General features: G+C 47.3%; 1 protein-coding gene across 2 annotated transcripts in view; it reads right to left on the reverse strand.

Annotated features, from left to right (window-relative positions):
* Positions 1-15,756, reverse strand: part of PDPN (podoplanin) — a 28,806-nt gene extending 13,050 nt beyond the window's left edge. The window contains exon 1 of one of the 2 annotated variants that reach the window (XM_047873370.1): positions 15,450-15,756. In XM_047873370.1, coding sequence (XP_047729326.1) covers positions 15,450-15,516 — 67 coding nt within the window. In that variant the 5' untranslated portion in view covers positions 15,517-15,756. The remainder of the gene's footprint in view (positions 1-15,449) is intronic. The other variant, XM_047873371.1, reaches the window with a different exon arrangement.
* Between the last annotated feature and the right edge of the window lie 349 nt (positions 15,757-16,105).

Raw genomic sequence — 16,105 nt, forward strand, 5'->3', positions numbered from 1 at the left:
CTTTCGGCTGACTTTATTCCAAAATGGCTTTGTGGGTGAGTTGCACTGGCATCATTGTCCCCTTTATCAGATGAAGAAAGTGAGGCCGACAAACATCTCCCCTTGACCAAATTCTACTTAGGTGTCCCTACCCATCCTTGCAAGAGTCTTGTTTCTTTCTTTCTTTTTTTTTTTTTTTAACATTTATTTATTTTTGAGACAGAGAGAGACAGAGCATGAATGGGGGAGGGTCAGAGAGAGAGAGAGGGAGACACAGAATCCAAAGCAGGCTCCAGGCTCCGAGCTGTCAGCACAGAACCCGACACGGAGCTCGAACTCGCGGACCACAAGATCATGACCTGAGCCACCCAGGCACCCTGCAAGAGTCTTGTTTCAACAAGAGTCTGAAATCAGCTCCCAACTCACCAAGTTCCCCATCCCCCACCTTTGATGTCTAAGTGGTAGGCCTGCCTTGAGCAAGAATCCTGTCAGGCCAGTTTAGCAAGAACCCCCTACCCTTGATGTGTCTTCTCCATAATTGGCCATTCACTGCCCCCCCCCACACACATACTCTGCTCCTTGCTTATAAACCCCCAGCTACCTTTGCTGCATTTCGAGCTGAGCTCTATTTCTCACCCCCCTTGGGATAAGTCTTGAATAAAGTCCTCCACCTGTTTCAACAAGTGTCAGAATAATTGTCTAACACTGGAAATTAAATGATTTGCCTGGTTCACCTGGTTGGTGACCAGACACAAAGCCATGTGTTGTGACAGCTCATCCGTGTAGTAACCAACACAACAAAAGACATCTTTGTGCTACCGTGGCCGCGGTGGCCCAGAAAGCCCGCAGCCCCCCACCCTGGGTCCTGACGTCCTTCCTCTTCAGCCCCCATCCTCTCATAAATTATAATCCTGGTTGTCAGAAGCAACTGTTTCCTGTGGCATCACACATCCTCTTATGAAATCCCATCTGGTTAGAATCTTCCAGTTTGACTTGTGTAGGAACCAGAATCTCAGCTTCCTCAAATGAGTCCCTTCGAGGACTAAGCTTTCAGAAGTGGTATAGAAGGAAGGTGTGACCTGCTTTATAAGAGTGTGACTCTTTCAGCAGCTCTCCCTTGCTCTGCAAATGAAGACGGCAGCAATAATCAAGACTGGAATCTTCCCAAGGCTCACCTGTATATCCCCAAATAGTCCATGTGTATCTACTATGTGTTGGGTCCCATTCTGGGCACTGAAGACAGAGGAGTGAACAAGGTGAGTTCTCTCATGGATTTGGGTACCATCGGCGGTGGTGGGGGGATACTTCCAACAAGCAAACAAGGAAAACCTCAAGATAGCTTTTTTCCACCCCCTTAGATCTGTCCTCAAAGGGCACTTTCTCGGGGAGTCCTTTTCCCATGACCGAAGTGAAATTCCCTCCCTCCACACACCCTCACACATATACCACAGTACTCAACCTCTCATGCTGTATATCCACTAACTGGCTGTCCCACTAGAATATAAACTCAATAACGGCCGTTTACTTCAATGTCCCCCCTTGCCTAAAATATCTGGTACACAGGAGACACCCAGTAGGTATTTGTTGAATGAACATGTGAACTGTGGACAGGAAGAGCCGGTCTAATTAACCTGGAAGCCGAGAGTGAGCCCGAGGCACCACTCACTGAAGAGACAGAGAGTGGTCAGTGGGGCTGGATGAGAAAGAAGCAAGACTGAGGAGGTGTGGAGGGCCAGTCAGGTGGGATTTTCCTTTCAATCAGAGGGTGAGGGGAAGCCAGAAGATGAGGTTACTGGAGTCGGAATGCCATGTGAACGCTGGGGGTGGGGGCGGGGGTCTGTCAAGGACGGTGCTGGGATCTGACTGAGGCAGGGAGACCACTCGGGCTACCTGGCTGTCCCGGCAGGAGCGGCTCACTGCTTGCACCAGGGCAAGGGGAGAAAAACAGACAGGTAATGGCCGGGACGTGTCTGAAGTCATCACCCACCAACGATCAGAAATAAACACAAAACATCGGAGCCAAGAATTCGTTTTAGCATCTGTGACAGCTGCGTTGAGAAACAGCATTCGGAGTGTGAATGGATGTACTGACTGTATGATGCTGAGTCTTTTACTGGACTTCCCTTGTTTCGTTAGGAGAGCCACGGAAGTCCCCTCCCTAAGTTTAAGAGCCTCTGTCTTGTTGCCATGTCCGCAGGCGGCAGAAGCTCCCGCTGCCCTCTTTCTGCTGACCTGAAGCCTCAGAAGCAGACAGCTGGAGAAGCGGCCTCCACAGCATTTTATCTTGAAACAGGAAAGTTGATTTTTAGCAATAAAGAAGTCACACGCTGAGCTAGCCCCGGGGTTTTTCAAAGAAAACCTGCGGTGTTCGCCAACAGATCAAGGCAGTCTTTCGTGGTCCCTGGTGTGTTCCATGTTGAGCTGTTCCAGCGTCTAAATGCACAAGTAAAGCCTTTGAAGATGGAGAAATACGTGGCCAGGGAATGGTTTCCGTGGCCACTGAGAAATAGAATGCCCCCCCTTTTTTTTTTCTTACATCCTAGGAAATTCTGGTTTTCCCCAGTAGGGTAATTACCAAGCGATTAATTCTAGCATTCCCCACTCCCTACTTACATTTAGGATGAAGTAATGCTTTTAGAGAGAGGTCAAAACACCTATTTGGAAAACAAAGGCAAAAAAAAATTAAAAAAAAAAAAAAATGTCTGCTTCTATTCCTTTGCCCAGACATAGGCCTCTGCGTATCACTTTTCTATCATGTCTCAATGCTGTGCTCCAAAGCCTGAAAATAAACACACCCAGAGCTGTGGAAAGGTGCCAACCTCCAACATTTTCTAGCACCCTGCGGACCACCCACAGTGATCCCCAGATACTCAGATCTTCATATGGTTCTTCATCTCCATTCAAACGGCCCCAATTTAGCTGTTTGATGTTATTCCCTTAGTTTCTGCAACCAGAAGAAAGGTGTTGGGACTTAGCTTTTTTTTCTTCACCACATCTTTTGAGTTACTCCTCCTGTCCTACGGGCCAGCCCATCCTCTGACCCTTGTGAAGGAGCCTTTCCTTGGAATATTGAAAACCACTTGCTGACGCGGAGCTGTGCGCCTGTGCTCAGCTCCTGGCAGACACTGGGTTGTGGTCAGTATAATCACTGATGTGGCAATGGGTTCCCCCTCTAAGCCACCCTCTCCTTGGACCCTGGTAAAGTGCTTACTGGATCAAAAGTGTGGCCATGGAAAATCTAGGCAGCTCCTTGAAGGCTTGGCCCTGCCACTCGGTATCCCATGATGATTTTCCTCCAGGTGGCACAGTGCTACTTAAAGTCCACACTGCCCCATGGTCCCAGTGCTTGGCACCGTGGTAAGCCTTTTGTAGATGTTTGTTGACCAACGGTTGGAAAGAGAACACTGACACCCAAGTAGGACGTTCCTTTTGAATTATCCCTTCCATGACAAATCCCTGCTACTGTCCACTGTGCTTCCCTCAAGAGTTGTTGACTACCTTCCCCCTTCCCCCGAACGTGGCTGAAAATAGGACAATGCCCCTCCGAGGATGAGCTCTGTGGCTTTGCTGTTCAATCTGTGGTGAGCAGCAGCCTGCTGCTCGGTGTCTCATCCTGGCAGTCCCTGCAGGCCCAGACCAATGGCGAGGAGTGACCATCCACTGTTAGCACTGGGGACCTGTGCCTCCCCTGTGAAATTCAAGAGAGACGTGTCAAGGCTGAGATCACACAGGTATCACTAGTTCCTCTGAAGAAATCAGAAGAAATGCCACACATCAAGATTTGGAGCAGAGTTCCTTGACTTTGGAGACGGGGCCCCACAGTGCCCCCAAAAGAGGCAGAATTCTGAAGAGCTCTGTAGCTGAGCATGGGCAGTAAAAGAAGGGAGAGGGGGCCATGTGGCTGGGGACTCATCTTTCAATTCCATAGCAAGGGCTCACACCCAGTCACTGGCAGGTGAATAGAACAGAACATGCAGGCCATTAGACGTGACACCAGGCTCCCAGCCACCTGCCTTCTTTCTCTCACCTGATGGGGGAAGATCAGCTGAGACCCACTGTGTGCCCTTCACAAGGCTTCACAGTTAGTCTCCACGGCTATCTGAGAAGCAGGTATTTTGTTCTATTTATTTTTCAGTCCAGTGTAATTAACATATAGTGTTATATTAGCTTCAGGGGTACAATATAGTGATTCATAATTCTATACTTACTCCGTGCTCCTCACGATAAGGGTACCCTTAATCTCCCTCACTTAGTTCACCCATCTTCCCACCTACCTCCCCTCAACCATCCATGTGTTCTCTATAGTTAAGAGTTAAGAATTTTTTGAGTTTATAGTTAAGAGTCTTTTGGTTTGTCTCTTTCTTTGTTTTGTTTCTTAAGTCCTACATAAGAGGGAAATCACATGGTATTTGTCTTTCTCTGACTTATTTCACTTAGCATTATACTCTCTAGATCCATCCGTGTTGTTGCAAATGGCAAGATTTCATTTTTTAGGGCTGAGTAATACTCCATTGCATATATACACCACATCTTCTTTGTCCATTCACCTATGGATGGACCCTTGGGCTGCTTCCATATCTTGGCTGTTGTAAATAATGTGGCAATAAACATAGTAGTGCATGTATCTTTTCGAATTAGTGTTTTCATTTTCTTTGGATAAATACCCAGGAGCGGAATTATGGGATCATAAGGCAGTTCTGTTTTTAACTTTTTTTTTTTTAAATTTTTTTTTTCAACGTTTATTTATTTTTGGGACAGAGAGATACAGAGCATGAACGGGCGAGGGGCAGAGAGAGAGGGAGACACAGAATCGGAAACAGGCTCCAGGCTCTGAGCCATCAGCCCAGAGCCCGACGCGGGGCTCGAACTCACGGACCGTGAGATCGTGACCTGGCTGAAGTCGGACGCTTAACCAACTGCGCCACCCAGGCGCCCCTGTTTTTAACTTTTTGAGGAACCCTCCACACTGTTTTCCACAGTGGCCGCACCAGTCTGCACTTCCAAGGAGGTAGGTATTATAATAATGGCTGCTATTTTTGAATTTAGGGGAAAATATACAAACCGTGGTGCCCAGCACTCTCTCCTGATCTTTACAAAAGCCTTGCAAACGAATGTCATTCTCATTTTGAAGCTGAGGACGGTGACCCTGAGAGTAAACTGCCCATGTAGCCAGCAAGTGGGGACACAGGGATTAGACATCGGATCTGTCAGACTCCAAGCCCCGCTCGAGCCACCGTCTCACACAGCCCCCGTGTATCCTGGTTACTTTCCTGCAGCTCCCCTCATAATCCCTCTACTTCATGTGGCAATGACTGGGGTGGCACTGAAGCAGCTCCCTGGGCTTCTGGATGCCAAGGGCACCCGAAGTTTCATCTTCTGACTGCACTGTCGTCTAAACCCCACCTACTCTTCTACCTGGCCCCGGTGCGAGACTCCTTCCCTTAGAGCCTTCCCAAGGTGACAAGAGAAAGTAATTCCTCTGAACTAGCACAGGATAACACCGACACTGGCTACTTTTTCTCTGCTAGCATCTATAAGCTTCCTGAGGGCAACACCCCCTTCTGCTGGAGGTTTGCAGCCTCCCACCCACCAGCGTGGCCTCTGTGAGCTGAATGAATACATGAATATCCCCCTTTTCAGCGTTCACATATCAACTTACCCACTCACCACCATCCCCCACCCCCCCCACCCCCGCCCACCACAAACAGGGCCCAGGACTCCTCCAGCGTTAAAACTGGATGCTGTTGGTTACAACCTCAACCAAGATTATTACTCAGCCCGGGGAGAGGTTTTCTGTTGACCAAGAGCAGAATGTTCTCTGTAAAAGAGGAAATGAGTTCAGCTTGGTAAACTGGAATCAACACCTCCGTAATAACTTTTCTGGAACTAGCTGGGTCTGGCGTCCCGTTAGAAAGGCCACCTCATAGTGAGGACTGTTGAGTACTTGAAAAACCAAATGACTAAAAAACCTGCTTTAGAAGTCATGCCCCGGAGCAGTGCATCTCAACCGTGTGGTGGACCATTTGGGAAACACTCGCCATCTGCTCGGAAACTGAGCTTCTGATTCATTCAAGGCTGTCAGCTGAGCAAGCCCTGATTTTGCAAGAGTAAAAAGAGAAGCCCCTTTAGATCTGACCTCACCATCTACCCATGCAGCTTGCAGACAGCCCAGCTGTGCAGCCAGGAGGATGAGGCCTTGCAGGAATGTGCAGAATGTGGCTGTGTTTCCATTAGCTGCCCTCGGCCTTGATCCTGAGCCTGGCTGGGGAGTCTGAAGTGTGCTTCGGTAGATTATTAAAAATAATTGTTCTCAGCTGGTGGGGGGGGGACAATCTCTTCTGACCCTCCTTGCCACCTTTCTCCCCTTGTTCTGATGAATGGGGAGGAGTTCAGGCAGCAAACTGTATGTCCAGGGTTTATTTCTGATGCCATTTTGATGATCTCCCCAGGTACCCATCAGATACATCAAACTGGATGTCCTACTATTACCTCAAAGTCACTGCGTCTAAAACAGAGTACACAGACTTGAACTCCTTCTTATAACATTGGTTCCAAACTTATCATCCCTCCAACCTGCTTTTTTTTGTATTTCTATCACCTGCCTCCTTGTCATTTCTGCCCAAAGTTTGGATCACTGTGTTTCCTCCCGCTTCCTCCTGACAAATGTTTACGATGCACCAACCATATGTTCTTTTAAGTGCTGAGTAAGGAATGGCTCCTGCTCTCTTCTCTAATGGGCAAGAGGTGTATACAAGTAACTAAAATACAGTGATAAGAATAGTCAAAGCAATCTTGAAAAAAAAAAAAAAAAATCAAAGGAGGCAGACTCACACTTCCCAACTTCAAAACTTACTACCAAACTGCAAGGCAGTTTGCCAAAACTGTGTGGCATTGGCGTAAGGACAGATGTACACAACAATGGAGTAGAATTGAGGGTCCAGAAAGAAATCCATCCATTTATGGTCAATTGATTTTTGACAAAGGTGCCTGAGTAACTCAATGGGGGAAAGAATTGCCTTTTCAACAAATGGTTCTGGGACATCTGGACAGCCACATGCAAAAGAACAGAGTAGGATCTCTACTTCGTATCACATAGAAAAAGTAACTCCAAATGAGCCAAAACCCTAAATTTAAGATCTGAAACTATGCAACTATTGGAGGTAAAAATAAGAGTAAACCTCTGTGACCTTGGATGAAGCAATGGGTTTTTAGATATGACACCAACAACATAAGCAATAAAAGAAAGCGAGATAAATGGGACTGCATCACAAATTTTAAAACTTGTGCTTCAATGGACACCATCAAGAAATTGAATGGGAAGGATATTTGCGATTCATAGGTCTGATAAATGTCTAGTATCCAGAATGTATAAAGAATTCAACAGGGACGCCTGGGTGGCTCAGTCAGTTGACTGTTTGACTCTTGATTTCAGCTCAGGTCAGGATACCAGGGTTGTGGGATCAAGCCCTGAGTTGGGCTCCACGTTGAACATGGTGCCTGCTTGGGATTCTTTCTCTCCCTCTCTCTCTGCCCCTCCCCTGTTCACGTGTGTGCATATGCTCTCTCTCTTTCTCTCAAAATAAATAAACATGTTTTAAAAAGAATTCAACAATAAAAAGACAACTCAATTTTAAAATGGGAAAAGGATTTCAATAGACATTGCTCCAAAGGAAGATAGGTTAATGGCCAGCAAGTGCATGAAAAGATGCTAAACATCGTTAGTCAATCAAAATCACAATGAGATACCACTTCATACCCATTAGGATGGCTTCCATCAATAAATGAAATGAAACAAAAAACCGAAAATAACAAGTATGCTAAGGATTGGAAAAATTGGAACCCTTCTGCATCGCTGGGAGGAATGTAAAATGATGCGGCCACTTAGAAAACAGTTTGCAGTTCCTTAAAAAGTTCAGCATAGAGTTACCATATGACCGGGCGATTCTACTCCTAGGTATATCCCTGAGAGACATGAAAGCACATCCACGTAAAGATTTGTGCATGAATGTCCACAGCAATATTATTCATTCTAGCCCCAGAGCGGAAGCGACCCAAGTGTCCAGCAACTGATGAGTGGATATGTAACAGACGGTATATCTGTACAATGGAGCATCATTCAGCCACAAAAAATTAATAAAATTCTGAGACACACACACCACAACAGGAACGAACTTTTGAAATCATGCTAAGTGAAAAGAAGCCAGGCACAAAAAGCCACATAGTGTACAATTCCATTTATATGAGATACCTAGAGTAGGCAAATCTATAGGCCTAAAAAACAGATCAGTGGTTGCAGGGGGTGGGGGTAGGGGGACGGGAGAAATTCCTAAGGGTTTGATTATTTTATTTATTTATGATTTTATTTTTAATTTTTTTTTTTTTTTAATTCTTGAGAGAGAGAGAGAGAGAAAAAGACAGAGCATGAGCAGGGGAGGGGCAGAGAGCGAGGGAGACACAGAATCCGAAGCAGGCTCCAGGCTCCCAGCTGTCAGCACAGAGCCCGATGCGGGGCTCGAACTCATAAGCCAGGAGATCATGATCTGAGCCGAAGCTGGACGCTTAACCAACTGAACCACCTATGTGCCCCATTATGAGTTTATTTTTAAATAATCTCTATACCCAACGTGGGGCTCAACCTCACAACCCTAAGAGTCACACGCTCCACCGACTGAGCCAGCCAGGTGCCCCTGACTCTTCAACTGGAAAGGGTTAATTTTATGATATGTGAGTTACCTATGGATAAAAAAAATGTAAATAGTGTTGTGTGGTTAAGAGGCGAATAGTAAGAATGCAGGAAATGAGGGAAGAGTAAGAAATCAGGAAATACTGAGCTACAAGTCAGTAGCTGGCTCTGATTCCCCAAATCTGACCTCATCCCCCCCCCCCATTCTGTTGTCATCACACTTAGTCTCTTATCTCCTGACCCCCCCATCCCACCCCACCCCACTGGTCCCATAAACTAGATTCAATCCCATATGGTTCCTGTCATCATTTTTTTTCTGACAACTGCTAATTCATGGCCCACCTCACTCCCATTCGCGGTTACTGCCTATTGCCTACAAAAAAAGGTCCAACTCTCTCACTCATCAGGGGTTCGTCCTTCCCCCTGACTTCCCTTCCTCCAACACCAGTGAGCCTCCATGCATCTTCCCACACAAACTCCAGGTTGTTCCAACTCCCGTGCATTTGCTCAAGCAGTCTCTCCTGCCTGGACTGCCCTTCTCTGCCACTTTGTCTGGCCAATCCTACCATTTTTCACAGTCAAGATCAATCCCCATCTGCCCCATATGGTTTTTTTTTTTTCCAACTGTTGACAACCGCAAGAATCTCATCTCCAAACTCTGAGCACATAATGGTTTGTGCTGCTCAGGACATGTTGTTTTATGTTGTCTTGTATGTTCTTTTTACGCTTACACCACACCCACTCGTCTTGCTTCTCTCTGTGAGCTGCAATCCCGCTTCGTGTTCCTTCTTTCACTCTTAAAAGTGTTTTTTTTTTAAATATGTTTTTATTTATTTTTGAGAGACAGAGTACAAGCGGATGAGGGGCAGAGAGAGAGGGAGACACAGAATCCGAAGCGGGCTCCAGGCTCTGAGCTGTCAGCACAGGGCTCGAACTCGTGAGCCACAAGATCATGACCTGAGCTGAAGCCGGAGGCTTAACCAACTGAGCCACCCTTAGCTCTTAAGTTCTTAATAACATGTGTGTCCTATAAATATGTAAAGGGGCAGGACCATGACCTTCAGTTTGGTACCCCAACGCCAGCCAGCTCTTCAATCTGAAATATGCATCTAACAAATACCAGGTGATGTTGTTACTGTAAGGGTACTTGAAGAAACCAATTGGCTGATTTTCTGGGTGTCCTTGGAAGCCTTGAGCCCAAGTATGGGTGGCTGTCTCGTTGAGTGGTTAGGAGCATGGGTTCTGGGCTTGGGCTGCCTGGATTCAAGTCTCACCTTTGCTATTTACTACCTGCCTGTGTGTGTAAGTAACTGAACCTCTCTGAGCCTCTTCACTGGCCTATGAAATGCAAATAGTTCTTACCTTGTAGGTCTGCAGCACGGATTAAATGAAGCAGGGCTTGGAGAGTGCTGGAAATTGCTAAGCACCCAGTAGAGGTTAGCTGCTATTACATAGTTACTGCTGTTACCACCACCCAACCAGAATCCAGTTCCCTTGGCTTTATAGATCCAGAAATTTAATCTTACTATGGGGTGATCCAACTCAGATGATACTGTTTCCCATCAGCCAAATTCACAAGAGGCCAGGAAACCAAATAGTTTATTTCCAACAGGAGACAGCTTTCCAACACCAAACACATCATGCCCTTCTCAGGAGTGAACTACCTGGGATGCTGTTCGGTGTGTATAAAACAAAGGCAAAGGGTGGGGCTCTTGGGTGGAGTACATTTCCAGACTGTGATGGAACAGAGGTCCCTGATTCACCATAGAACACTGTGACTGAGATCAGAACACCCATGGCCACCAGATAGGATCTCCTGCATACTAGCTGTAAACAGGGATTACATGTGCCTTGCCTGACTCACAAAGCAGTCACTCAATATGTACTGGGTAAATAAATGAATTCCTTGGGTAGGGCGGGTTTACCATCATCAAATCCTCATCACTTTTCTCTCCCTTTCTAGATTCTCAGCAAACTGACACCTTCTTCCTCAGGCAGGACACTATTTATCGATAACAGCCTTCAGTGCTAAGTTGCGTCTTATTCTCCTGGATAGAGACATTGTAATGAATTGCAGGAAAATACTGCATTCTCATCACATCTTCTAGCACCCCTTCTCTGCTTCCTATCTGTTGTCTGTGTAATTGACAGTACTTTGCATGCTGTACACGTTAACAATGTCAATGTCATTCATTACCCCCTGTGTTCAGTGATACTCTCTCCACTGCCTGGGGCATTGGCAGCTCTATCCCCCTGGACCCTGGTGGAGAGCCCATCATCCTCCAGAAAGATGATTATCCTTTTGTTGATTTCCCCCCACCCCCTGCATGAAATTGAGTGTTACCCCAAACAATTTCAGTCTGCAAGCTCCCCAGACAACTAAGTGAATGAGGTGCTCAGATCTGCAGACTTCCTTCTGGACTCAGAGTGATTCCCCTCAGAGGGCAAGCCCACCTCGTCTGAGCAGTTCCCCAGGCAAAGGCACCCAGCCAGACAAAAAGAAGGGAGAGCCTGCCCACCCCTGTGTGTGAAGCCCGAGGGAATTCTTGCCTTGGACTGGTCCCCCCACCAGGCGCCAGTGGTTGATGGGCCCTGGAGTGGGGCAAGGAGGAAAGAAGCTGTCACCTCATTTTCCCCACTTGCATGAAGTTGGCAGAATTCCAGCTGTTCCCTAACCTGGCTCTGTCCTGTAGCCCTCGGATCAAATGCCTGATCTCTTTCTTTCCCCCAAAGTTTTAAGAAATCAGTAGGGAACGGATTCAAAATTTCAATCAAGGTTGCTTCATTTCTTATCTTCCCCCCCCCCCCCCCCCCCCCCCCCCCCCCGCCCATGGGAATCTATCAAGACTCATCTTGATAACTGTTGACTTGGCTGTAGGAGGGCTCCCCACCCCGTGCCCCCAGTCATTTGATTCTCTTCCAACAAATCGCTCACGCTGGGGGTTTCCTGGAGGGGTTTCAGGGTGGCAGGAATGGCAAGGCTTCCTTCGAGAGCCTTGCAGGCTCTTATTCAGATTATTCAAATGAGTTTCACCAGGGTAGTGCTGGGCATTTGGGTCTTTTGTCTCTCTACATCTTCCCCTGAAACATTTCCACAAGTTGTAACCTGGCATGCCTGTTCTTGGAGCCCAAAATATGACAAATATTCAGATAAGCCAATGGAATTTAAAGCACAGGTCCGTTGCTCTGCTGGTGAAGACTTCAGGGAATGCTTTGTAATGTTAGGTGTGCCTCTCCCGAAAGTGCTCACAGCTCAAATCCAGTACCTGGCCCTGTACCAAGCACTCAGGAGATGCTCGATTACCATACGGGGAAGGAATTAATGAATCCTATTTCAACGTACTGTGATGTCTTCATTCTTATAGGAATATTATAGCAAGTAGTTAGTGTAAAGGACTTTTTATACCTTTATATATATATATATTATAATATTATATTATATATATTTATATTTATATATTTATTTTTATGTAATTATACAAATTATATGATTATATAAATTATTTATATTTATATGTGTATAGTTGTATATTTATATATTTAAATTATATAAATTATATAATATATAAACTATTTAAATTTAAATTTATATAATTATTAAAATTATATAATTATATTTATATATTTATATATAAAATATATATTTATATTATATTATATTATAATATTATATATATATTCATGTTTAAGGAGCTTAAAATGACATAAACCTTCAATTTCAAGTTCAACTTTTGGTTCTTATGTGGTTTTGTAATGTAGTGAAGAGAGCCTGGGGTTTGGAGTTAGACCCATCTCTGAAACCCAGTTCTGGCATATTCTGAAGATAGTGATGTATAATTTAAGGAGTTGCCATGGTTAAATGAGGGAACTGTGACATTCCCAGCACGTGGCGGGGGTGGAAATGGGAGAGAGGTGGTGTCCTCCCCACTTGGCCAGACCACTCACTGTCACGCCAAGGTTTGGGGGCTTTACAATTCTTTGGTAGAGAGTTACTCATGGACCACTCATTTTAGAGGCCAGAGAAAGAGAGAAGGAGTCGTGTACCTCCGCTCAGCCAGGGTCCTGCCTTATCCGCCAAGTTCTGACTTAGCCTTCTCTCACCTGGATCCTTCTTAAAAAATTTTTTTTTTCTTTCCATTAAATGCTATTTTGGGGGCGCCTGGGTGGCGCAGTTGGTTGAGCGTCCGACTTCAGCCAGGTCACGATCTCGCGATCTGTGAGTTCGAGCCCCACGTCGGGCTCTGGGCTGATGGCTCAGAGCCTGGAGCCTGTTTCCGATTCTGTGTCTCCCTCTCTCTCTGCCCCTCCCCTGTTCATGCTCTGTCTCTCTCTGTCCCAAAAATAAATAAACGTTGAAAAAAAATTAAAAAAAAAATGCTATTTTGGATCTCACACACCAGTGTAAGGGATAGACTTCCCTCGCGAAGACTCTAACAGACCTGGTGTTTATTAAATGCTTGATAGATGTCTTTAAGTGAACAGAAACTCTCAGCAACTCATGAAGGTCTCAGGGCCTCTGAAACTCACTGCCAAGAGTTTCGGGGAAATCACAGGGAAATTTGTTCACCGCATGATTAATCCTGGGTGGATTGGTCCCGGAAAAATCACATGTGGGTCTGTAGCGAGCAGCAGCCTGCAGAATTTTACAAAAGAAACCATACCGGATGGGCCCCGGGGTACGTGTTTTGTATGAAAGTTCAGAGTGAGGGCGGGGCCTGACGATCCAGGAGAAGGCCAGATGTGCGGACAACGGTATTCCTCTGGAGCCACTCAGCTCCAAAGACGATGACACATAGGACCAGAGTACAAAACTGAACCAGATCATACAGCAGAGGAAGCAAACCCCGTAGGGAGTAGGATCCTGTGAGAAGGATAATAAAATTCATCCCCATAATTACCCCCGGCCCAACTCCGCAACAGGACCCACAATAGCTCAGCTCAATGAAGTTATTCATCCATATTCACATCGCCTCAGTCATTATCCTCAGACAAAACCCCTCCTGGGCCTCAGCTGCTCGAAGGCAGCCCAGCAATTCAGTGTCCACACACAGCTTGGGGCAGGAGGGGGGGTGTGGGGGGGAGGGGGGGGAAGGTGGGGGGTGTCTGCCGTTAACAGATTTTCTAGTACAGATTTTCTAGTAGTTTTTTTGCTTTGCTTTGTTTTCTTTTCTTTTCTTTTTTTTTCTTTCTTTCTTTCTTTCTTTCTTTCTTTCTTTCTTTCTTTTTTTTTTCAGACAAGGTTTACAGAGGCCTAAGTCAGGTTCACGCCTCGGGCAAACCCCTCCTTTAAAGCACCTCTGACATTCAAAAACTGGCGTAAGGATAATTACAGCCAACGCTTTCCTAGGAGGAAACAGAGGATGCTGCCCAGCTGTTGCCTTCCCTTAGCTAAATTGGGATGAGGCTCAGTTTGGGGGTGTCCCACACCTTGGCCTGGGGGAGCACGAAACGGCATCCTCTGCACACTGTGTTGCCAAAAGGGAAACGTAAGTGAAGGGCAGAGCTGTGTATGTTCCAGTGGAAAGAGAAGTTCCAAAGATAGGACCTGCCATGAATAGCCCACGGCCCTGTAAAAACAGTTGCTCAAGTCTCTCTGAAGCAGACGGCCTGGCACAGAGTAGTACACCCTGTATAATTTCCCCAGGGCTGGGTATTATTGTCTTCGTGCGGAATTATAGCTGCCTAGGTGAGGTCCACCCTCCCACCAGCCACTCCCTCCCAGAAGGATTTTTTTTCTGGTAGGAGACCTTCCTCTAGCCTCCATTTGGAAAATACAAGAGTTTACCTTTCAGCAACCTCCAACTCCAAAGATCACGAGTGAGCTTACAGCTCCTCCAGCCAGGATTTAGTGAGCAGCTACTTCGTGCCAGATATGGTTTTGGCCCTAGGGATCGAGACTAGGACAGAGCTCTGTTCTCCAGAGCTTATATTCTATGCGGGGAAACAGATAAAAATAAAGTGGATGGAAGAGTCCGAAGAGGGAAAGGGGCGGGGGAGGCATAGCTGGCGGGCAGGCGGAGCCCCCACCAGCAGATCTAATGCAGTTAAAGTCCAAGGAGACGCCAAACACTCACTCTGTCATTGGTGTTGGCCGAGTTCAACACAGGGCCCCAAACCAGCTTATGCCTCAAGGCTCACAACAGTCCTCCACTGCCCCACGCTACTCAGGAGCCCTCCGCTCAGTCCTGCTACACACGGCATCCTCTCCACGGAGGAGAACTGACGCCTCTTCCAGACAATCCCAATGATGGGGGTCCCTGGGGTGTCCAACACGTTGCGCACAGGGTGTAAGACCAGGCGGCCACCAGAGGGAGACCATCGCCGCACAGGGGAGTCCTCCCCACCCCAGTACTGCTTAGTGTCCCTCCTGATACCCAGGGCCAACTTCTTCTGAGGCCATGTGCATTCCTCCCATGCACAGCCCTATAGGAAAGCGCAGCCCAGCCAGGGGAAGGCTCCTTGCTTCTTGCCTTCTACCCTAGGTCTCATGAGCTGAGCAGGGGGTGGGCAGGAGGTGGCCTGCCCTGCAGGGACATCCCTCTCTGCTCCCCACCCCTGCTGCCCGTGGATGCGGGGTCTCCTCCTCACACCCTGCTCAGCCATTGCTGTGGGGACTCGGCACCAGCTAAGCCACCGTCTCTCCTTCCCGGGATCCTCCAGCCTCGCGGGCACACTCCCAGCTCCCCTCTGCTCTCCTGGGCAACTTCAAATAACAGGCCCAGGCATTCCAGCAAGTCCCAGCTCGCACTCGTCCCCACCCTGCCGGAGCCGTTCTGCTGGGTCTCACCTCCTCCTGCCGGGATCCAGAGCCAGGCGCTTCCCAAAACCAGGAGTAGAACCGGCACCTTCCACATCTTCTTGGTTGACTGGTCCTCTTTGGGGCCCGTGCAGCTGGTGTCTGTGCCAGGGGAAGATTAAAAAGCCCTGCAGCCAGAGGCCCTCGCCCAGTGGAACCAGAGAGTAGGGGCTGGAAGGCGGGGAGCAAAAGCCTCAGCGCGGGAGGGGTCCCCGAGCTTCCTTCCCCCACAGCAGCGGAGGAGCAAACTTGGCAGTTGGAAACTTTGCAGAGAGTGAGAGCGGAGTCAGCATTTATCTCTCCCGAGGAGGGCGGGGAGCAGCTGGCCCTAAGGTGGTCCCAGTCCAGGGCTCACTAGGACCGCCCTCTGCCTCTGTTTGGCTAGCACGAAAGCGATGACCTCAGGCCAGGTTTAAAGTTACAGGGCTGCAGCTGTGGGGGGCTGCCAGGGCTTGTGGAGGGCCCTGAGCCCCAACAGGAGGGAAAGGGGACGCAGACAGTGAGCAATTTAGTTTTTAAAACATTTTATTTTATTATTGTGGGGTTTTTTTTGTTTGTTTTTGTTGTGTTTGGTTTTTTTGCTTTGTTTTGTGTTCGGAGTAAGGCACAAGCCTACGTTTTTCTTGTTAGGAGGAGTAAACTCTTCC

Source organism: Prionailurus viverrinus, chromosome C1, assembly GCF_022837055.1.
Source record: "Prionailurus viverrinus isolate Anna chromosome C1, UM_Priviv_1.0, whole genome shotgun sequence".
In the NCBI taxonomy this organism is placed as follows: Eukaryota; Metazoa; Chordata; class Mammalia; order Carnivora; family Felidae; genus Prionailurus; species Prionailurus viverrinus.